The 23,964-nt window shown below is 49.1% G+C and overlaps 1 protein-coding gene across 2 annotated transcripts in view; it reads left to right on the forward strand.

The window, feature by feature from the left end:
- Nucleotides 1–23,964, forward strand: part of DAZL (deleted in azoospermia like) — an 890,646-nt gene that overhangs the window by 561,153 nt on the left and 305,529 nt on the right. For both annotated transcript variants that reach the window (XM_069646760.1, XM_069646761.1), the window contains exon 9: nucleotides 5,396–5,515. In XM_069646760.1, the coding sequence (XP_069502861.1) occupies nucleotides 5,396–5,515 (120 nt within the window). The remainder of the gene's footprint in view (nucleotides 1–5,395; nucleotides 5,516–23,964) is intronic.

Below are 23,964 nucleotides of genomic sequence, written 5' to 3' on the forward strand. Positions count from 1 at the left end.
AGGGGAAGGGTGAGTCAGTTCTTTCAACTCTGGCAGTCAATAACATCGGACAAATCCGTTTCACAGGTGGTCCGCCAGGGACACACCTTAGAATTTCTAGACCAGCCCCCTTCCCTGCCCCTGACTCCGCGCAGGGTGCATAATTTAAAACAAGTCATGTCCGAAATCCAAAACCTGCTGCAGAAAGCAGCAATAGAGCTAGTATCTTATTCTCTAAGGGGAAAGGGTTTCTACTCCCGTTTCTCCAGCATTGGATCTTTCATGGATTCACATGCTTAGAATATTTCCCGTCGTCAGACTGGGACCCCTCGGTACACATATATAGCTTTTTCCTATAGGAAAACTTTCGACACTTTTGTGTCCTATCTACGTCCTTTTAGGACCCGCCTATGCATGCTCCGTAGGCCGTCCCAGTATAAGAGGCCCGCCCCCGCGGTTCCCCTTCAGATTTCAACCGTCTCCAAAGTAGTGGGATCTCCTCGCGTGTCTTACTATTTTGTATAAGGTTGCGTTACTGGAATTTGAGTACAGAAAATGTCCTCTGTGTCAGGAAAAGCGCTGATCCGCCCATGCGCGACGTGCGGCTTGAAAAAAGTTTACGAGGCGGGCGGATATATGGATTGTATATCAAACGCATCAAATTCAAGATAACTGTACAAGGAGTGCTCCCTTGGCTTGCATGATTGTTTAGCCACTCTAGACTTGGAGGGCGCATACTTTGACGTACCGATCCACCCTGCACACAGACAGTGTTCCTCACGTTCACTGTAGGCTATATTCATTTTCAATTTCAAGTGCTCCTGTTCGGTCTGAAATCCGCACCGAGAGTGTTTACAAAATGCCTGGCACCAGTAGCTGCAAAACTCAGGAGGACAGGAACAGAAGTCTTTTAAGAGCGAGTTCTGCCGCAAGCCGGCGCTTGGCAGTTTGAAAATCGACAAATCTTCTGAAAGGGTTAGGTTTCTCCATAAACAACGCAAAGTCCTGCCCAGTTCCCAGCAAGATAGTCTTTTTCCTGGGAGCCGAACTCGATACCAACATTCCCAGAGTGAGACCATCGGCAGAAAGAGCAGCAGGGATTATCCGCTTGACCTTGTGTTTCTTAGTGAGAGAGACAACATCGGTGCGCTCTTACAATCCCTCCTGGGCATGATGTCCTCATGTATATTCCTCATACCAAAATTCAGGCTTCGCATGAGGCCTGTCCAGGAGGCACTGGACCACCAACGGAAACAAGCTCTCGGCTCTTGGGAGGACATTGTCCAGATTCCAACGATGCTGCACAAGGCTCTTCGTTGGTGGAACGCTCCACAGAACCTATTACAAGGGATGCCGTTTCAGACACCAACGTCGACCCTTCTCTTGAGGACGGATGCATCTCTTTCGGGCTGGGGCGCTCATCTTGCGGACCTACAAACCAAGGGCTCTTGGTCAGCCCAGGAGTCCCAACTCCACATCAATGTGTTGGAACTCAGAGCCATACAGTGGGTGCTGAAAGCTTTCCTTCCTGTAGTAGCGGGGCAGGTACTCACTGTCCAGATAGACAACATAACCTCCATGTACTACACAAACAAGCAAGGAGGCACGCGGTCAGAGATCTTAACTCAAGAAGCTCAACTACTATGGGCATGGGCCTTGCATCATGGAGTCCAAATCAAGGCGGAACATCTCCCGGGAGTGGACAATGTACTAGCGGACAAACTGAGCAGGGACTACACGTCTTCTCACGAGTGGGAGCTGGACCTAAAGGAAGCTCAACTGATCTTCGCCTTATTGGGCCATCCACAACTCGATCTCTTTGCCAACAGGGCCAACAAGAAATGCAGAATGTTCTCCTCCAGGTACCCAAAGTGTCAGTCAGTAGGAGACGCTTTCTCAGTGGATTGGACGGGGAAATTCCTATATGCCTTCCCCCCCTTTCCCCTCATTTCCAGGACACTAAACAGACTGAAAGAGTAGGAGTCTTCAATGATCCTAATTGCACCGGACTGGGCACAGCACGCCTGGTACTCTACCCTACAGCACGTATCCCGATGGCCCCTGATTCGCCTCAACACGCATCAGTATCTATTGACACAACAGAACCGCAAGGTCCTCCACCACGACCCAGCGAGCCTGTCTCTCAAGGCTTGGTTCCTGAGCAGAGTAAACTGATGAATCTTTATCTGCCTGCGCAATGCATGGGATATAATCAGGGCCTCGAAGGCCCCTTCTACACGCATCACCTACACTAGGGAATTGACCTGTTTTTCCAAGTGGTGTGAGACGTTTGCTATTGATCCTCTCACCGCTTCGGTTGAGCAAGTACTTCCTTACTTGTTGAATTTAGCCAAAGCAGGACTTACACTGTCTTCAATCAAGGTCCACCTATCAGCCATTTCGGTATTCACGACGACTCCAGAGACACAGTCCTTACTCTCCCTTCCGGCTGTCAAAGTCTTCTTTAAAGGACTTATGCATACTTATCCTCCTAAGCCCACGCCGGTTCCAACCTGGAGTTTGAATACTGTGCTAGCATCCCTCATGGAGCCGCCTTACGAGCCCCTACACAGGTGCGACGTAAAATTCTTGTCATGGAAAACAGCTTTCTTAATAGCCATTACTTCGGCCATGAGGATCAGTGAGTTACAAGCCTTATCTTCTGAACCTCTCTTCACCTTGTTCCATAAGGACTGTGTCATTTTAAGACCACACCTTAAGTTCCTTCCGAAGGTAGTATCGGAAATGACGCTCACAGAACGCATTGTCCTGCCAACTTTCTTCCAGAATCATTTTTCGGAAGCACAAAAACATTGCATTCTTTGGACATAGCAAGAGTATTAAAGTTTTTTTTGCAAATAACTGAGGAATTCCGTTCTTCAAATAGACAGTTCATCGCTTTGTCTGGCCACACAAATGGCCAACATTTTTCCAAACAAGTTCTGGCGCGCTGCGTTTCTTCTTGCATCACCCACATCCATCAAACGAAAGCGACCCCCTTTTCAAGCCATCCTCCGCGCACTCCACCAAAGGGAGAGCGGCGTCAACAGCATTACATGCAGGGGTAGCCTTAAAGGACATATGCAGAGCAGCCACGTGGAGCACTCTGCACACGTTCGCTAAACACTACTGCCTGGCTGAAGATACCAACAAAGAAGCTGCAGTTAGACAGGCAGTGCTCCGCCACCTCTTTGCATAAGGTAGGGCCAGCTTCCCTTTCCCACCTTTCCGAGTACGTAACCGTTGTGTTGCTGCATGGTAAAGGTTTGATCAGAGAGAGGTTTCTGTATTTATGCATATGTTTATATGATGGTGGCATGTTTTTAACTGCTTGGTATTCTGTTCAAGCATCTGAATCTGAAAGATTCAATGCTGGAGAAGTCTTAGTTACTTAACTGTAACTGTATTTCTCCAGCATTGGTATCTTTCATAGATTCACATGTGCCCACCCGCCTCCCCTGAGAGGCTGCTCCTACGCTCAGCTTCCATCATCGTGTAATTCCTAAGGTTCAAATTCTGAAGATGGCTGACTGGGGCAGAGGTTAAGCCTTGCCACCTAATAGGTTGGGGTCATAAAGGACCAAAGTGAGGTGGAGGGACTACACAATGGAATGGCTCATAGGCCACAATGGACTATGTAGATGCATTTCTATGTAGCCATGTAGGTATATTTAAAAAAATGTAAGAATTATTTTCATCACCGAGGATTCCCAGTCTGAGGACAGGGAATATTCAAGCATGTGAATCTATGAACGATACCAATGCTGGATAAATGCAGTTACAGGTAAGTAACTAAGACTTACTGTGTATTGGAAGGTTTTAAAAGTACTTACCTGTTTGTGAATTATTTGTTAACCATTGTTTTATTCTTCTATTCTGTCTTTTACACCAAACTCAGTATTGCTCTAAATGTACCAGTGATAAATCAATGTCCACAGTGTTCTAGCTATTGAAGTCACCTGAGGATGTTGGAAGTGTCTGTGTGCCATCCCCAATGGGTACCATCTGATTTAGAGAAACAGTGTGTTCTGAAGTGTATTATAAGTGTTATATATATTACTCTTAAGTCCCTTTTTCACCAGAAAAAAAACCTTCACCTTTAAAATTAGAGGCGCGCGGCCCAGGGAGCGTGTGTTGCCCTGACTCCGCCCTCCGGCGTCACACCTCAGTCCCCTTTTCCGTGTCGAAAACAGCTTGTCGTTTTTAATAAAGCTGGACCCATTGGCGCGTTGTAAGTGCTATTTAATTTATGATTTGTGAATGTTTTTTATCGGTCCTGATCAAGAAAGTCTTCTTAATGTGGGCAAAGCCAGTAATTAGACTGTAATGCAGTGCTGGTAATGCATACCGCAGTGTTGATCAAGTTCCTCACAGCCATAGCGAGGTGAACCCTGTGTTCTATTGCTCATGTTTTAACCCTGACAGCCTCACCGCCTAGTGTGAAGCAGTGCTCGCCTTCACAAAGCTCTCCTTTGATGTATTCGCCTTTTGCCATTAGAAAGTGTATTGTAGACTGCTTCGATCCTTAGGCAAGGTGGCTTTAGTACACAGGATGTCATATATTAAGCAAACTTGCTTACTCGATCCATGTGAGATCTGTAGATGTAGCTTTCTTTGCATGAATTACTGTAACATTATATGTCTTCCTGGTTGTATTATGCAGAACGTGAGCATACAGCAGTTGCCTCAGACTCATAAGCTGAGTCACTGTCCTTCCACATGGCACATTGTTTCTGTAAGAGAACTTGTCATGTGTACACATCCCTCTACATTAAGCACAAATACTTATCATATGTTTTTAATATACGACCAAATGCAATATTTGTAACAACAGTATGATTTCTTGTAGTATTCATAATGTGTCAACAATCACTATCATGTGTACCATGTAACTAAGTTATTGCAAGTAACAGCGCCTCAATGCCCCTGGGCTGCTTGCGTGCTATATAAATATAAATAAATATGGGTGCTCTATTGAATAAAAGTCCACGCCTGGAGGAGTTTGAGCTTGTCGCATCGAGTTTTGTATTGCCATTGATTTGTTGTTGTCCTGTGTCTTTGGTAATGCTAATAAAATCGTTAACCAATCCATCAGAATAGTTTGTTGGCATTTTTCCACGACATTGAAATTGAGGTTATTTAAGTATTTAAAGAACACAGAAATTGTTGAGGTCTGGATAAATGATGGGCTTTTAAATATAGACCGATTTGTTTTCACTTGTGCTCTGGATTCTCATCAGATGTTACAGGTAAGTAACTTCTTACCATTGAAAGGTTGTACATCGTGTTTTTTATTTTCGCGATGAACCATAATTGAATTTTGTTTTTCTGTACTTGGTACCATGATGATTCCAATGCCATATTCAGAATAACTTTTTCTTGTCATTGTTCAAGCGGTACATTTATTTTATACTAGGCTTATGCTGCTGTTAATTATCACTGTACTGAATTGGATCAACCAGGAGCTGAACTTATCCAAGCAGAATTTCCTGTTCATGAACCTGCTCAGCCATCTTCTGGAAACAGCCCTCAAAAAGTAAGTGCATACAACTACATACAAATGCTGTACCCCAGGGTAAATGAAATGTTATTTTATTTATATCGCGCTCGTACACAAGTGGTTCAGAGCGCGACCAGGCAAAAAGGGAGGGGAAAAAAGGAGAACAAACAAGTAAGTGTATGGAAAAGGATAGTCTTCACAGCTAATAGTTGCCACATTAATTTTACACATACATACTGATGGGAATATTTTTCATGCTTGTTATTGTCTTCTACCCTGTTAGGTGATGTAATATGTGTTGCTTTAGTGTCTTCAAGGTTCGACATTCTTCAAGGTTCGACATTGAGGGCACAGGGTGGGGAGCTATTTGAGTCCTGCTTTAAGCTTAGAATAGCCTGGTTAGCTTGACGGCCAACAGCTACCAGGAGCTACTTTTGGCTTACCAGGCTACCAAACGCACCTATTGTGAATTTAATTATGTGTGTTTGGGACAATCTATAAATAAACATTAGGACTCATGTATACAACATTTAAAGCCCACAGGGTCATACATTATGGACATAATGCAATGTTTCCATCTTATGTAAACATAACATTTTAGGATGCAGTGTAGTAGCTCCTCATTCCCCATGGTAGCACCTAGTCATGGTTAAAGACGCCTAGGACACTAGGAATGCACCAGCCGCACTCGGATTGTCCAACGCTTTACCAGTGCCCAATTAATACCTACCTTTCAATCTCCTTTTGGGAATCAGTGTGACCAAACTCCTGTAACATTACGCCCCAAGTCGTTTTTGCGACATACAACCTGTATTATGTATGCCCTATTTTTATTTTCCACCCTTCTGGCTGCCAGCCAACAGGCCAAAGTGGTACTCACCACCCACCCAGACCACCAGCATCTAAACATGTCCAATTTTAGCCAGGCCATACCTGGGATCAAACCTACAAACTTCTTGCCTTTGCTTAAGCAGGCTACCAGCATACAACTATAAGACCGACTAAGTTCTTACCCAAGTTGAATTTAGATTTAAAGTGTGCCAACTCAGAACCTACTAGCTGTGAAGACCCCTTCCCGCTACTTGCGTCTAACCAAGGCCCTCCTACAAAATATGTACCAAACAAATCTTGCTCTACCACAGCCAGAAACAATAGACTCGGCTCCATATTACCCAAACGCTATGAGATATTGAGCTATTCCTCAATGAATGATAATGTACCAGCCACTTGGAATACATTTAGCATTATAACTAATACTACCAACAAAAATAGTGATCTACCTAACACGCACAGGCCTATAGTCGAGGACAACTTCAATAAAAGTCTTAAAACAGAGTAAACTTTGTGCCAATCGATCTAAATCCATCTAAAATGAATACTCAAGCCATCAAGGGGGCTTTAATCAACGAAGATTTCCAGACCCCACCGCACCAGGAGACGGTCACGACAGATGCCTCCCTGGATGGTTCGGGAGCTCACACCGGAAGTCTTTACGCAAGAGGCCTGTGGCTACCGTAGAAGAAAATGTTGCACATCAATGTGTTGGAGCTGCGGCCTGTGTTTTGGGCCCTCAAGTCTTTCCTTCAGTCCCACAAGGGCAGGGTGGTGCGGGTCTTCATAGACAATACCACCACAATGTTTTACATCAGGAAGCGGGGGGGCACCAGATCCCTGGCGCTCACCAAGGAAGCGCAGGACCTATGGTACTGGGCCCTCGCCCAGGGGATGTTCCTCATCAGGTTTCATCTGGCAGGAGTGAAGAACACTGTTGCTGGTTTGCTCAGCAGGGAGCTGTGCTCTTGCCACAAGTGGGAGCTTCGGCTGGACCAAGTGGATCACTTGTTCCGCAGATGGGGAAATCCCCAGATCAATCTATTTGCGACAACGAGGAACACCAAGTGTTGGAGGTTCGCCGGCAGGTTTCCCCAGCTGGGGTGCATGGGGGACACATTCTCATTCCCCTGGGACGGCCTGTTCCTGTATGCATTCCTTCCATTGGCATTGCTTCTTTGACTAGTCAATCAACTCAGTCGGTCCCGGTGCAGGATGATCCTTGTCGAACCGGCGTGTCCGAGCAGATCTGGTACCCGCACCTTCTCGACCTGTCAGCGTCCCCTTCAGTCAAGCTTCCGGTTGTCGCAGATCTTCTAGCCAGAGAAGGAGGTGCAATTCTGCACCACGACCCAGGATCGCCAAACCTGAAGGCCTGGATCCGGTAGCTTTAGAGTTCGGGGGTTATGACCTCTCAGGGGATTGTAAGGAGGTGTTTGCCAAGGCCAGGGCATCATCTACTCTTAAATGCTACTGACATAAATGGAAGAGGTTTGCCGTTTGGTGCCGTACACAGAAGATCGAGACTCTGCGAGTCGGGGCTCTGCAGGTGATATCTACCATATTTGCTGTCGTTGGCCAAAGCAGGACTGGCCTATGCTTCCATCAAAAGTCATCTGGCGGCTATCTTCCGCTACACCATATCTCCGGGACGGTTGCGTCATTGTGGTCGCACCGTCTGGTTAAGGAGTTTGGCAAGGGACTGTTTTGCTCTTTCCCGCGGGTGAAGGCTCTAGCCCCAGCGTGGGAACTCAATGTGGTGCTGACTAGCCTCATGGGTCCTCCATTCGAACCTATGCAGACAGTTCAACTGAAGTTCTTGTCGTGGAAGACAGCGCTCCTCATGGCCATCACATCTGCACGACGAGTGGGTGAGATTCAGGCCCTGTCCTGTAAGCCACCTTATTTGACTTTTCATGACATGAAGGTGGTGCTGCGGACTCAGCCCTACTTCATGACCAAGGTGCCATTGCACTTTCATCTAAACGAGCCCTTGATGTTGCCTGTGTTTTTTCTGACACCTTCATCACCGGCCGAGAGGACTTTGCACTCGCTGGATGTGGCTAGAGCGCTGAAGTTCTACATGGAACGCACAAAGAGTTTCTGTAAGACGTCGCAATTTTCGTGAACTTTTACCCTGTGAATCATGGGAAGGCCCTCCAAGGCTTTCATTTCCTGGTGGCTCTCTGGCTGCATCACCCATTGTCACTGGTTGGCGAACCGCCCGTTGCCTGGCCGTCCGAGAGCCCATTCGACCAGAGCGATCCCTGCAACTACGGCGTTCCTGTCTGGTGTGCTCCTGCTGGACATCTGCAGGGCGGCTACCTGTATGTCGACGCACAGCCTCACGAGAATCTATTGCATGAACAGGAATACCAGGGAGGAGTCCAGAGTCGGCCAAGCAGTGCTGCGCAACCAACTTGCCTGAATGTGAACCTGGTGAGGAGGTAAGAGTTAGTTATGTTGAGCCTTTGCCACCTCCTGTGGTTGTGCATGTGTGTACTGCTATGTATTCTTTATTCATGAGCATGTAGTTCCAGGCCATACCCCATGCAGGAGAAGGAACAAGTAACTATTCTCCTGCATGGGTCTGGCATGGATTCACATGCAAACACTCCAGCCTACCCCTCTGCGGCTCTTCTCTTGGTCCTATTGCCACTTTACGTGCTACCAAATCTGAAGATGGCTGCTAGAGGAGTGGCTTAGGTAGATGGCAAATTAACAAGGGGGTCCTGGGAGTCCCTCTGCCAGACATTAGTCCTGGTTACGAGAGACCTACCCAGAGCCTTTAGCTCACTATCTTTCACAGAGAAGAAATATCCCAAACATATCAGTCTTTGTCCTGCCCTGGGGCAGTCCAGCACCGAAATACTAGGCAATTCTCCTCTGACCAGGAGTACCAACAGAAACCCCAGACACGTGTTTCGGTCTGGTTGGACCTCATCAGTAGGGTGGATCTGTGCCTCTCTAAGTATAGTGAGCAAGGGGTCCACGTCTGGATTCCCCTAGTAACTTAGGGTGAGACCCAAAGTTACTTAAATATGCAAATTAACAAGGGGGGTCCTGGGAGTCCCTCTGCCAGACATTAGTCCTGGTTACGAAAGACTTACCCAGAGTCTTTAGCTCACTATCTTTCACAGAGAAGAAATATCCCAAACATATCAGTCTTTGTCCTGCCCTGGGGCAGTCCAGCACCGAAATACTAGGCAATTCTCCTTTGAACAAGAGTACCAACAGAAACCCCAGACACCTGTTTCGGTCTGGTTGGACCTAATCAGTAGGGTGGATCTGTGCCTCTCTAAGAATAGTGAGCAAGGGGTCCACGTCTGGATTCCCCTAGCAACTTAGGGTGAGACCCAAAGTTACTTAAATATGCAAATTAACAAGGGGGGTCCTGGGAGTCCCTCTGCCAGACATTAGTCCTGGTTACGAGAGACTTACCCAGAGTCTTTAGCTCACTATCTTTCACAGAGAAGAAATATCCCAAACATATCAGTCTTTGTCCTGCCCTGGGGCAGTCCAGCACCGAAATACTTTCGCAATTGTATAAATTCAGGTTGTTTATCGCTACCTGGCATAAAGCCTGCTTCAATAATGTGTTTTGACATTACATGGCAATATACTATGTCTCAAGTATAACTCCTTTCTCTTACAATTGTTTAAACTTAACGGTGTATACACAGGTGTTTACTTTGTTTAAGTTTTGATCTAACAAACACATTGAATGTGTGTCACTTTTCCTGTGAATGTACAATTTTTCTTCTGAATTAAAAACCAGCTGAACATATTTGTGACCACTTCCCCACCCATGTTTGTGTAAATTTACAACATCCAGTGGTTTCTGTATGGTTATCAAGCGCAGCCTGTGTTGATGGTAATCCTCAACAGTTTGATTTACTTTAAGGTGATAGTGGTAGATCACCTTACCACTTACACGACAGCAGCTCAACCATTACTTAACTTCCTTTTGAATAATTGCAGTTGTGCGCATTCCTGTTTAGGGCCCTACTCCCACAACCTCTCCTCTTCACAGTTAAAAGACAATTTGAGTTCTTTAAAAGTTTAAGTGAAAGCAAAGAAAACAAATATTAAAAATGTATAAATAATATGTAAAGAAACAGAGGAAAAAGTTAGGAGATAGAATCCTAGAAGAACTCTTAATTTAAAACAGTTTGAAACGTATTTAAAAGCAAATGTCTCAGAATTAGATGCACGAGTATGCAGCTGAGAGGAAAAGCTACAGCAGAAAACAGAGAAGCAATTCAATAGCAAGTCTTCTTTACCCAAAATAGTAGTCTCCAGGCCTTGGGCAGAGGCAGTCAGGTAAACTAGAAGGAGAGTAGAAAAATATATTTTAGTAAAGTGAAAATAATGTTTAAGAATATGTTTAAACTGAGAGGCATTTATTGCAGGTTTTCCAGAAGTTAAGAGATCCTGCAGTTGAAAGGAGTTGGAGGAATCCTGATCATTTGTTATTTTATCCACTTCCCCTTTCCCCCGTGCTGGTCTTCACAGTAGTTGTAGTAAATACCTGCTGGGCAAAGTAGTTTGGGGGATCTGGTGGGCTATTTGTTTGCTCCTGCAGGATTTCGACGCTGGGACCTGATAGAATGAAAGGCCCATGTTAAATATCTGCCTGAGCAGAGATGGAGTCTGAGGCAGATGTGTCACTAGCTTCCCTTCCTAAGATGTTTTCTGAAATGAGGGAGGGGATGTTAAGTTCCTGGAAGGAGACTACAGAGTTAAGTGCAAGGATGAAGGATTTGAGTCTTTTGCTGAGCAAGGGATGTGAAGAGGAAGGAACAACTAGAGTCTCGGGATTGAATCTGGTTAGGGAACCACCAGTGTTGTACCACCCCGAGTCTGAGGGTGGTGGAATGGCATAAAGAGTTAGAGAAGTAGATAAGTGGAGAATTGAGGTGTGCGTTTGCCTGCAATTTCATTTGTAACATCCCCATTGGCTCCACCAAAGCGCTCCTCTGGAGATGCACAAAGGTTCAAGGCTTTTTTAATGCAATGTAAATTGCATTACATGTGTGGACCTGAGTTTCCCAATGAAAAGGCTAAAGTAGCTTTTTAAATTTCTTATTTGTCAAGCGAGGCTGCTGCCTGGTCTGTTCCTTTGATAGGAGGTGGTGCGAGAGAGTTAAGAGAGTTGGGAAGTATTTAAAGCTGAGTTCAGTAAACTGTTTGACAGGCGAACTTTTAGAGTGTTGACAGTGAGCTATTAGAACTGAAACAAGGGAACAAGGGTTTATCCGTTTATATCACCCAATTTCGAGCATTAGTGTTGGAGAGTGCTTGGCCGGAGGAGAAAAGATCTTCACTTTTCTATAGAGGTTTGCAAGACGAATTAAAAGATGCTTTGATGACAGTAGTGGAGAGGCCAGTCACTAGTGAGGAGTTGATTACTCATGTATTGAAGTGAGACGCTAGATTAAGTGAGAGACGTCAGGAGCGCAGGAGATCAATTCCTGACTGAAGTTCTTGGGTTCGAAGTGCGCGACTTAAGGTGGATGTAGTTCAGGGGGAAGTGAAGGGTCTGGGAAGAGAAATACAGTATTAGCCTTCATTAACTAAGGAAGAGACGGAGAAAAGGCAAAAGGAAAATCTTTGTCTATATTGTGGGGATAGTGGCCATTTTGTAGGAAATTGTCCCAGAACCCCTTGAAGATTCTTAACATCCACAGGAAGAGGTCAGATGGTGGCGAACACAATATAGGTATCAGTACCGCACATTACAATTAACGTATCCTTGTTCCGGAAGGGTGGATTGAAATGTGGGGGTCCTTGTGTGTTAGGTTCTGGGCGACTGGCAATTTCATAGACACGTCTCTGGCCCTTCGCTTAGGGATTCCAACTATGGCTAAGGAAGTTCCAGAAAAGGTTAGGCCAGTAGATGGGACACAACTTAGTTCAGCACTCATTACACAAACCACAGAAGTCCTTGGGTTGAACATTTCTGAAGGTCATTGGGAGTAGATCATGTTTAAGTTAATTGACACAGCTCAACTGCATATAATCTTGGGTATGCCTTGGTTGACCTTACATAATCCTCTAATTGACTGGGCCAAGAGGACAGTGGGATTTAGATCAGAATTTTGTTCAGAACACTGTGTTAAGGCAAGGGAGGAGTGTGACAAGGGTGAAAAAGAGAGCCTGGGAGAATGTTTGGCTGGTGTAAATGCTGACGAACATGTGATTGGGGCAGTGGTAGGAATTTTGGCTGAATGCCATCGGGAGTATGAGGATGTCCTCAGTGAACGAGAGGCAAATGAATTATCACCCCATCGTCCTTATGACTGTAAGATCGATTTGGAAGAAGGGGCACCAATTCCTTGTGGCAGAATGTATGCGTTAACTGAGAGGGAGAATGAACATTTGAAGATAAACTTGAAGGAAAATCTTGAAAAAGGATTTATTTGTCATACTCAATCGCCAGCTGCATCGCCATTATTTGTCCTGCCTAAGAAAGATAAGAATCAGGTGTTGGGTAGATAAGGAACCCAACGCAACTTCCAGCATTTGAGAATCAACAAAGTCAATTAGTATATGGCCAGAGGTTTCAGGGGCCACGCCTTGCGAAAGCACCATGCTTCTGGAGTTGGACGATGAATCTACAAGTACAGCAGCGTGGGATTTTACTCTGCAGAAACCTTGAATGTAACTGGTTGGGGATAGCGCTTGTTTTACAGCGCAAACAGGTCCCTGTCGCAAAGCTGGTTTATAGGGCTCATTCCCTGCACATTTGGTGGAAGGAGGGATCGCACTAATGGCCAAGGTGTTTAAAGCCGTCATAGCTGATTTCATATTATACACGTAACTCATTTACAAATAAAAATTAAAAGAAATAAAGAGTTTCTAAATACTAGAAAGCTCTTATAGGCAAAGTTTAACAGTTAAACAGATGTACCACCCGCAGCCCCCTGCCAAACTGCACAACTGCACTCGCCAAGGTAATGCGCATGTGACCGTTGTTTGTATAGGCAATTGGTCGCAATGGGGCCGGAGCAAAAGTGGCAGTTGTATACAACGTCCATAAAGTTCAGAAACAGTTCAAAAATAGTTCAAAATGAATGCTGTAGAGGTGGCCACTAGAGGGCACAGAGATGCAGTAGCCGCTCTGTGTAGCTCCCATCCCACAAGGCATTGAAGGGACCTGAGCCCCTGCGAACAGTGCCGGTGTCGCAGAAATTGGGCCCACTTTCCCCCAGAAAGAGGAGCCCTGAAAGCATATCTGGTCAAAATCCCAGGCTTCTGAGCCCAAAAACAACAAAGATATGGCTGTGTGGGGTGCCAACGCAGAGGCCTCACACAGTTGCCACTCGAAAAGCTCATTGAGTTGAACAGGCCAGGAAGGAGACCTGCACCATCTGGGAAAGCCGAAGGGCCGAGTCCTTTTAGGCCCACTGCACCGGAGGATAAGACTGGCAAAGGTGCGCACAGGTGAGCGGAGTGACCCCACTGAGTGCATGGGACCCGGGGACTGGAAGACAACGGAATCCACAGCGCTTGAATGGGGGACACACCGCCATAGACCCAGTGGCAGCCCACCAACTGGAAACCGCCATACCGCCCCGTAATAATCCCCAAAGACCTGCCACAGGGAGCGTTGAGGTGGCGGAGACTAGCATGCCAGTGTTAGTGACAGAGGGAAAACATTGTTGCACCCTCCTTTTAGAGGAGTCACTTTGCTGAGGCCTTAGTAGGGCGTTGTCGGGGTGATCTCTCGGGGGTCGGCAGGGCCGTCTGCGGACCTCTGGGGGTACGGAGGACCCAACTCTTACCCGCACACCCCAATGAGTATGAGACACATGCAAGAGCAAGGCGTTACTGCTGTTTATTAGAAACGGCAGGGACAGGTTCCGGTTCCTAGGTCATCCAGGAACTAAAGAGTGGGCTCGCAGGTCCCTTTTCAGCATGTGTGACGCTTCATCGTGCGACACCTGGGATACCTCTCCCAAACCCTAGTATAGGAAGATATAGGTAGGTTATTGTATGGCGGAGAAGAGGTCAGGTGGTAAGCTTGGGTCGTCCTTATAAATGGTTACACCACAAATGCTACATGGAACAGGTTAGTGATTGGCAAGGTTGTAGTGCCGTCAGTGGTTAGCCCCCGTGCCCTGATTGGTTTATCCGTGAGCCCCCAAGCCTGGGACCATTGTTGTTCCCAGCTCGCAGTGTACCTGATGTTAGAAACAATGTGTCAGCGGAGGACAATGGACAGGTCTGCCATTAGCTGCAGGAGCACTTCTTCTCACCGCCGTCAGTGTCCAATTTGTCACTTCATTGTTGCAGTTTGTGTCCCAAACGTGAGATCCCAGAGCTTCCCTGGTCCTTGATACTTGGCACTGCATCAGGTCGGCTTGGTCATGTGTGGTGAGACCATGGCTGGAGCAGAATTATGAGCATTTGATTTGTATTTTGGCTCTGAGGGGCGGTTTGCCGCAGCAGTTGTAACCTTGGCTCGGGGTGCGCTGCGTCGACATTGAAACTTCGTGGCCTTGGCTGTGAATCCCTCGTCAGGGTTTGTTTTGTATGATCAGCACTTTGCAGATCTGTCTGAACTGCTCTCGGCCTGTAGCTTTTGAGTTTACGGCCTACTCTGGGGCTGAGGCCTACGTTGGCCTGATCCATGAGAGGCAGCATATGGTTCACAACACGGGGGTTGTGGTGAGCGGCAGGGGTCCTTATACATGAGTGCCTTATGTCGTTGTGGTTATAGTAGCGATGAAGCATTTGCAAGCATGTACACAAGCTCTTCGTTTCTGCGGTGTTGCAGCTTAGCCTATGTGAAAAATAACAATGATGTATCAGTGTGTGTAAACGGTCCATTACGTCATGGTAGTATGTTCTTCGTGTGAGATTGGTGTGGGTGTGACCAGTTGTGCATGGTGGCACGTGTGTTACCGTTGGTCGGCTATGTCTTCATGGCATCTCGAACGATGGTGACTTTCATTCTCCAGCATGGGGTCTGGCATGGATTCACATGCTCATGAATATTCCCTGTCGTCAGGCTGGGAATCCTCGGTATAGAAAAAATCAGTATCAGTTTCGTTTCTGATCTATCTTTCTTAGTAGTAACCAATCACTGGTCTCTGGGTCATACTGCCCCCAGCCAATGACTGCCCTCTCCCAAAGCCCCGCCTCTGGCAGCCATCCTCAGATTTTTACCGCACGTTCAAGTGTTGAGAGTCCTTGTGCTGTAGCTCTAGAGCTTTTGCTGCGTTTTTGTGCTTTTTCAGGAGATTTTTCTCATTTTTCGGTTAAATAGCGCCTCAAGCTCCACCGTTTCTACATCCGATCAACGGGGACCGTTTCAGAGTTTACTACGCCCCTCAAGGGTGAAGATTTCGTCGAGTTACGCTTTTGGAGGATTCCAGAAGTTCCGAGGCCTACCCCAGACATGGCCCAGGAGAAAGGTAGCTTGACGCCTGGGAAGCTGTTCAAGACCTGCCCTGGATGCCAGCTTCAGAATGTGTTCAAGGAGGAAAAGCATTCGTTATGCCTCTACTGTCTCCATGAGGACAAGACGCACTAGGAGAAGGACTGTGTGTTTTGTGGGAACATGTCGGAGCGGACCATGAAGGATCGCCACCTCCGTCTCGCCAACTGGCTGGAAGGGAAGAGCCCGTCAGATGAGAAGAAGAAAAAGAAGTCAGAGCGGTCTGTGGGGGCGCCCCGGCGACGGTGACACAACAAAAGGCTAAGCACCACGAGTCCGCGGGCACTGGGAGCGCCGAACGGTCGGGCTCCTTGGTTGCCAGGCAGGGCGCATCCTCCCCGGCACCATCAACCACGAGCCAACGCTCTGGCTCGGGTAAGAGGAAGTCTGAGAACCGGGCGAAGCTTCTGGAGAGGCCCCGGTCGATCTCGAAGATTCCGGCAGAGGGGGAGCGAGGCTCGGACCCTCCCCCAATGTGAAGGCCCCAGGCGTACAGAAGGTGACAATGGCCTTAATTCACCCGGCTAAGACCTCGATTGAGGATGTCGCAGCAGCCCTGGCTCAGCTTGTGGAGGCTACGCCTGTTGAGGTGACCTCAGGATCCAGAGTCTCCCTGCCAACGCGGAGGGAGTCGTCTTTCAGGCTCATTGAGAAGACCCCCACAAAGTCCTTGTTGGAAAAGGAGGGGGAGGGGCAGGTGGCCATTGTGGATATGGACACGACCTCTGAGGAAGAGCTCATCGAAGTCGTGGAGGAGGCCCAGCCCATCGGGAGGGATCCCGACGAGGGCGATGACGAGAGCGACGGTGTCACCGACGAGGTTCCTCAAGAGCCCTTGCGCCCGTCGTTTCCAGTGCCGCAGGACACTTCGGCGGCCTTTTTGTCAGAGATTCAGTCCTTAAGCTCGGAGATAAGGACAAGGTTGCCCCTCCCCCCGACAGAGGTACCTGAGCCAGACCCGACGGGGGAACCAGAGCCGGGACCTTCGGAAAGTGCACTGCATAAGAAGAGGAGGACGCATCCTCCGCCACCTCTCCCACCTCTGCGGCCTGCTCTGCCTTCCCCCCCGGACTACTACCCACAGGGATGATATAGGCACGGACACGGCTACGACAGGTACAGATGACGACGGAGGCGATGACGGGACGTGTCCCCCATCGCCCTCTGCTCGGGCGTCCCCGCCCGACGAGATTGGATCCTTCCATGCCAAGATTTCCAGGGCATCCGAGCTCTTCCAGCTCTGCCTAGAAGAGAAGAAGGAGGAAGGGTTCCTTTACCAACGGCACAAGGCTAAAAGGAAGACGGTACTCGCCGTACCACTTCTTGATGACATCTGGGATGAGCTGCTCGCCCTCCTCAAGGCGCCTGCAAAGAGGGACCGGTAGGAGAAGAAGTACCGGGTCCCCGACGCTGCCCCCTTGTGCCTTCAGGCGCAGCCTACCTCGGATTCGGTCGTCTCGGCGGCGGCAGAGAAGAAAGCTCGGGGTGGCGTCGGCCTCGACATCAACTTCCCCGCCGGACGGCGAGGGCAGGAAACTGGACACGATGGGACGACGGGTCATCTTATCCGCAGCAACGACTATCAAGGCGGCCAACGCCCTGGCTATCGTAGCCCGCTACGACAGTGAGTTGTGGTTCAAAATCACGCCTTTTTTGGACTTCCTTCCGGACGCCAAAAGGACTGAGGCCCTTGAAATCTTATAGGAAGGTGAGATTGCTCCACGCCATCACGGTGGCAACGGACATCGCCGACACCGGTTTCTGTCAGTTTGGCAACAGCGTTTGCCTGAGACGACGAGGATAGCTCAAGGCGACGGATTTCTGCCCGGACGTACAGGTTTTGGACATGCCCTTCGGCGGGAACAACCTGTTTGGGAAGGCGGTTGATGAGTCCCTTCAGGCCATCAAAACAGACGCGGAGACTGCCCGGGCATTTGGAGTGCTCCAACAACGACGGCCGTCCTTTCGGAGCAAACAAGGTGCCTCCAAGGGATCCGGCAGTGGCTCCTCGACATACCGCCAAGCGACAAGATCTTCATCTCAGGAAGCCTACAGGGAACGCGGCAAGTCTGGTGGTTCCCGCCGCCGTGGACAGGGAGGTCAAGGAGGCAAGGCGCCCTCCAAACAAGATTGAACCGACCGTGGGGTTGAGCCCCCGCCGAAGCACCCTGGTGCGTGGCCGGCTGGCGAGGTTCGTCAGCTTGTGGGAGTCCATCTCCACCGACTGTTGGGTGCTGGACGTCCTGGCCCAAGGGCACGCCCTCGAGTTCCAGAAGAAGTGCCCTCGCGTTCCACCCGTGGCCAGAAGGAAAATCGCGTCCCTCAACTACTGTTGGAAGTAAGGGCGATGCTCAAGAAAGGTGCCATCAAGCTCGTCCCAAAGAGGCTTCGGGGCTCCAGAGTTTACTCAAGGTACTTCCTCATAAAAAAGAAGACAGGAGGATGGCACGTGCTGGGACAGCTGGAGGAGGGCGATTTCCTGTCGTCGTTGGACTTGGAGGATGCATACTTCCACATCCCCATTCTAAAAAGACACTGAAAGTTCCTCAGGTTCGTGGTCCAAGGGCGGCACTACCAGTTCAAGGCCCTCCCGTTCGGATTGAAGTCGGCACCCAGGTTGTTCACCAAGTGCCTCGCACCGGTGGCGGCACGGTTGCGCCTGCAGGGGATCCACGGCTACCCCTACCTGGACGACAGGCTCATCCGGGCAAGGACAAGGGAATTCGCCGTGGAGCACACTGCGAAGATCGTCCAGCTGCTCACGGACCTGGGGTTCTCCATCAACTTTCCAAAATCCCACCTGATCTCGTCGCAAGTCGCCCTGTTTCTGGGAGCCAGGCTCGACACAGTGGCGCGGCTGGCCTCGCCCTCGGAGGAAAGGACCAGGACCATCCTGGGCAAAGTTCAGCGTCTGCTGGCCACGGATATGGCCAGCATAAGATCTATCAAGTCCCTCCTCGGGATAATGTCCTCTTGCATTTATCTGGTGCGCTTTTGCAGGCTTCGGATGCGCCCCTTACAAGAGTTTGTCGACGCCTGCTGGGTCCAGTCGACGGGCAGCTTCGAGGACAGGATCCCACTCAACGAGACGTTCCGTCAGGCGATCCGGTGGTAGTGTACCCGCTCTCATCTGTCGGCGGGCACGGACTTTCAGACCCCAGCTCACCAGGTGACGGTGATGACGGATGCATCCCTGGAAGGTTGGGGAGCGCACTCCGGAGATCTTCACGCGAGAGGCCTTTGGCTCCCGGAGGAGAAGGCACTCCACATCAATATCTTGGAGCTCCGCGCAGTGTTCTGGGCCCTCAGGTCTTTTCTTCCGTCCCTCAAGGGTAAAGTGGTGAGGATCTTAACTGACAACACCACCACGATGTTCTACTTCCGGAAGCAGGGCGGAACGAGATCCCCTGCCCTATCCAAGGAAGCCCAGGATCTGTGGCATTGGGCCGTCGTTCAAGGGATGTTTCTGGTGCCTTTTCATCTGGCAGGAATAAAAAATACCATCGCCGACTCACTCAGCAGAGAGCTGCGCTCGTGCCACGAGTGGGACCTACGCCAGGATCAAGTGGATCGACTCTTCGCAAACCCCAGATCGATCTCTTCCCGACGGTGACGAACTCCAAGTCCCGGAGGTTCGCCAGCAGGATCCCCCAGCCGAGGAGCATGGGCGATGCTTTCTCATTCCCCTGGGACGGCCTATTTCTTTATGCGTTCCTTCTGCTGCCATTGCTGCTCCGGCTCATCAACCAGCTCAAGAGGTCCCGGTGCAGGATGATCCTCGTCGCACCGGCGTGGCCGAGACAGATCTGGTTCCCGGACCTTCTGGACTTGTCAGCGTCCACACCAGTGAAGCTGCCGACGGACACGGATCTTCTCTCCAGAGAAGGAGGCGCCATTCTTCACCACAACCCAGAGTCGCTGAACTTGCAGGCCTGGCTCCTGCAGCACTAGAGTTTGGAGGGTACGACATCCCAGCCGACTGCAGAGAGGTTCTTGCAAAGGCCAGGGCGTCCTCAACTCTCAAATGCTACGGACATAAATGGAAGAGGTTCTCTGTCTGGTGCCGTGCACAGAAGATTAACCCTCTGCGGATTACGGCCCCTCAAGTATTGCCGTACCTACTGTCATTGGCCAAGACTGGACTAGCTCAGTCTTCCATCAAGATACATCTGGCCGCCATCTCACGATACATCAGAACTAAGGGGCGGGCGTCCTTGTGGTCTCATCGACTGGTGAAGGAATTTATGAAAGGATTGTTCCGATCATTCCCGCCGGTGAAGGCCCCTGCCCCGGCGTGGGAGCTCAACATGGTGCTGAGCAGGCTCATGGGGGCCCCATTTGAGCCTATGCATTTGGCACCGTTGAAGTTTCTGTCGTGGAAGACAGCATTTCTCGTGGCCATCACCTCCGCACGAGTGGGAGAGATCCAGGCCCTATCTGGCATGCCACCATACTTGACGTTTCATGACACGAGGGTGGTGCTGAGGACGTACCCCTCCTTCATTCTCAAGGTGCCGTCAGACTTCCACCTCAACGAACCCTTGGTGTTGCCAGTTTTCTTCCCGTCGCCTTCGTCGCCAGCTGAGAGGACTCTGCACTCGCTGGACGTAGCTAGAGCGCTGAAGTTCTACGTGGACCGCACAAAGAGTTTTCGGAAGACATCACAGCTGTTTGTAAACTTTGGACCTGTGAATCAAGGGAAGGCTCTCTCGAAGGCTTCCATTTCCAGATGGCTCTCCGGCTGCATCATGCACTGCCACCGGTTGGCAAACCGACCGCTGCCCGGCCGTCCAAGAGCCCACTCGACCAGAGCGATCGCTGCTACCACGGCGTTCCTATCTGGTGTGCCCCTGCTCGACATCTGCAGGGCTGCGACGTGGAGGTCGACCCACACCTTCACGAGATTCTACTGCGTCGATAGGGACTCCAGGGAGGAGTCCAGGGTCGGCCAAGCAGTGCTGCGCAACCTGTTCGCTTAAGGTGAGCCTGGTGAGGAGGTAAGAGATGCTTAATGTTGAGTTTTTTTTGTATTGCTTAATGTTGAGCCTGTTGCCACCTCCCGTGGTTGTGCATGTGTATACTGCTATCTATTCCTATATTCATGAGCATGTGAATCCATGCCAGACCCCATGCTGGAGAAGGAACAAGTTACTTACCTGTAACTGTTGTTCTCCAGCATGGGTCTGGCATGGATTCACATGCAAACCCTCCCGCCTACCCCTCTGCGGCTCTTCACTTGGTCATACTGCCACTTTTCGTGCTACCAAATCTGAAGATGGCTGCCAGAGGCGGGGGTTAGGGAGAGGGCAGTCATTGGCTGGGGGCAGTATGACCCAGAGACCAGTGATTGGTTACTACTAAGAAAGAAAGATCAGAAACGAAACTGATACTGATTTTTTTCTATAGCGAGGATTCCCGGCCTGACTACGGGGAATATTCATGAGCATGTGAATCCATGCCAGACCCATGCTGGAGAACAACAGTTACAGGTAAGTAACTTGTTCCTTGCTGCTGCGTTAGTCGAGTTGATCCATATGGCCTGTGTCAGCTTCGCCAGTGGTCCCAGCATGTGGCTTGACTGACGGGCAGTTTCCCTGTCCACGTGGGGCGTGGCCACGGTAGATGTTGATGTCTGGGGCATCTGGAGCGGGTCAAAATCCTCTCGTGGTGGGTGCTTAGGCCGTGACGATCGAGGCCGTGGTCTGGCTGAGAATCGGGGGAAGGGGACGTCCAATTTTCCCTCTTCAACGTGGTCCAGGGACCCTTAACACAGAAATGGCGAGGAGACCAGGAGCAGTTAGGGTTTTCACGGGAGTACGAAAATTGTCAATGTATTGAACGTTGGGAGAATTGGGCTCAAAGGCGACAGGCTTAGGATATGAAGGCGGATCAACAAAAATGCTGAACAGCAGAGCCTCATTGATTTCTTAATAGGTTGAAATGCTTAGCCAGGAGAATATTATGGCAATGGGTTCATTGAATGTTAGACGGTTACATTGCACGAATAAGAGATCCCTAACAATCAAAGAGTTCAACCACTTGAAGTTAGAAGTCATGTTCCTACAGGAGATGCACTGGCAGAAGGGGTGGAACCAGCATTTAAAATCGATAGACAAGGTATACTATGCTTCGAACACTGAAAAAGCAAGGGGTGGCAATTATAGTGGCTAGTAGGCTGCACTTTGTGTTTGTTGCCCAGATGAAAGACCGTAGGGACGGTTTGTGATGATAAAGGGGACAATCAAAGATGATTTGTTAGCCCTGCTCTCGTTGTACTGCCGAACTTGGGGCAAGTTCAATTTTTGGATACAGTAAAGAGCTTCATCCAAACTTTTGTGCAAGACACTTTGGTCATTTTTTGGGGGGGGTGGGATTTCGGGACTTTAACATGGCCGTAACACCTGGACCTGGACAGTAAAGGAGTGAACCCCCACAGGGTGTAAATGAATTGGAATACAGGAGGGCTTGCCGATTTCAATAAATTAAAACGTAATTGGTGGTAGATTCATTTACTAGGGTTCAGTGCCGCAGTCCCCTGTTCACCTACTAGTCTGTGACACGTTCTCGAGAATAGACGATCTCCTCATTGAGAGTTCCTTTAAAAAAAAAAAGTGGTGGGCCAACCACGGAAGCAGTACCGTGGTCTGACCATGACCATGTGCTCCTTACCCTGGGAGATTGCTTTGTGCAAAAACTTAGCGGTAGATGGTCCTGTAATGACCTGTTATTTAAAGACAAGGAACTAGCCCTAATGCTACTGGAGATGATCAGAGAATTCTTTAAATTATGCTGGCGAAACCGGGATCCAGACCATATGGGAGGCTATTAAGGCTACGATTTGTGGGGTCCTAATAGGAATGGGGCAAGGAGGAACATAGAGAGAGCTGAAGAAGAAGCAAACCTCCAGGGGAACATAAAATCCACAGACCCAGGCGGGAAACTGAATTCCCAGATGTTTCCTTGGGACCTGGAAAGACTCCAGAAATGTGAAGTGAAACTGAAGGCCATTATGATCCACCAAACGGAGTGTAAACTTGTGTTCCTAAAGCAGAAATACATGGTGGGGGTAGCGAGCCGATAAGATCCTGGTCTGGAGACTAAGAGAACAACATAACGCCAGAAGGGTCACTGTAATTCAGCCAACTGGGGGGACTAGGAGGAAGAGGTGGGATGATGCACAGAAAGCAGAGGTGTTCCGTACATATTACGAAACCCTCTATGAAACAGAATATGAAGAAGAGGGGCCACATTTGGACAAGGTTTTAATCTCCCTCCACATCCCGAGTCTCTAGGGAGACAATATGACTGCTCTGGAGGCCCCTAGCATGGAGGAGGAAATAGCTGACACCATCGGCAGTATGAAGTGGAGGACGGACCAGGGGAGGATGGTTTTACCATTCGATTTTACAAAATCTTTAGGTCGACGGTGGCTCCATTAATGGCAAACATTTTCAATAATGTTCTGGATACAGTACAGCTCCCCAGATCTATGCTGTCGGCTCTAAATAATAGCAATCCCGTCGGAGGGTAATGACCCATCCCAATGCCAATCACATTTCCCTATATCCCTGCTGAACACTGATGTTAAGATCTTGGCAAAGGTGCTAGCCTACAGACGCCAGCCTCTAATGCTCTCGTTAATCCATGGGGACTAGGTGGGAGTCATCTCCGGTCGGCAAGGCTCAGACAATATAAGAAAGACAATCAACTTAATGCACAAAGCGCAACAGCGGGATTCAAGGGGATATCTGGTTAATATTAATTCCGAGAAGGCCTTCGACTGAGTGGAATGGGTGTATATGGGGAGCGTCCTGAGAAAGATGGGGTTTGGTCAGAATTTTAGGAGTTGGATCTCTGCCCTATATGAGGGCCGGGTGGCTAGGTTTGCAGTGAATGGGGTTGTATCGTCTCGTTTCCATCTTTCGAGGGGAACTAGGCATGCTTTCCCATTTCCCCTCTGATATACGCATTGACGATGGAACCACTGGCAATTGCAATTGGGGGATTCCGGGGATAAAAAGGAATTCAATGCAGGGATATCAATTTCAAGCTTTCATTGTTCGCCGATGACATTGTGTGTTACCTAACAGAGGTGGCCAGATCCCTTCCAGAGCTTCTTAAGCAAATTAAGGAGTTTGGCCGTTTCTTTGGTCTGAAAATGAATGTCCCGAAATGAAATGTGATGCCAATTGAGAGGCGTGGGGGGGAA

Source organism: Ambystoma mexicanum, chromosome 2q (genome assembly GCF_040938575.1).
Source record: "Ambystoma mexicanum isolate Mex_15411 chromosome 2q, UKY_AmexF1_1, whole genome shotgun sequence".
Classification (NCBI taxonomy): domain Eukaryota; kingdom Metazoa; phylum Chordata; class Amphibia; order Caudata; family Ambystomatidae; genus Ambystoma; species Ambystoma mexicanum.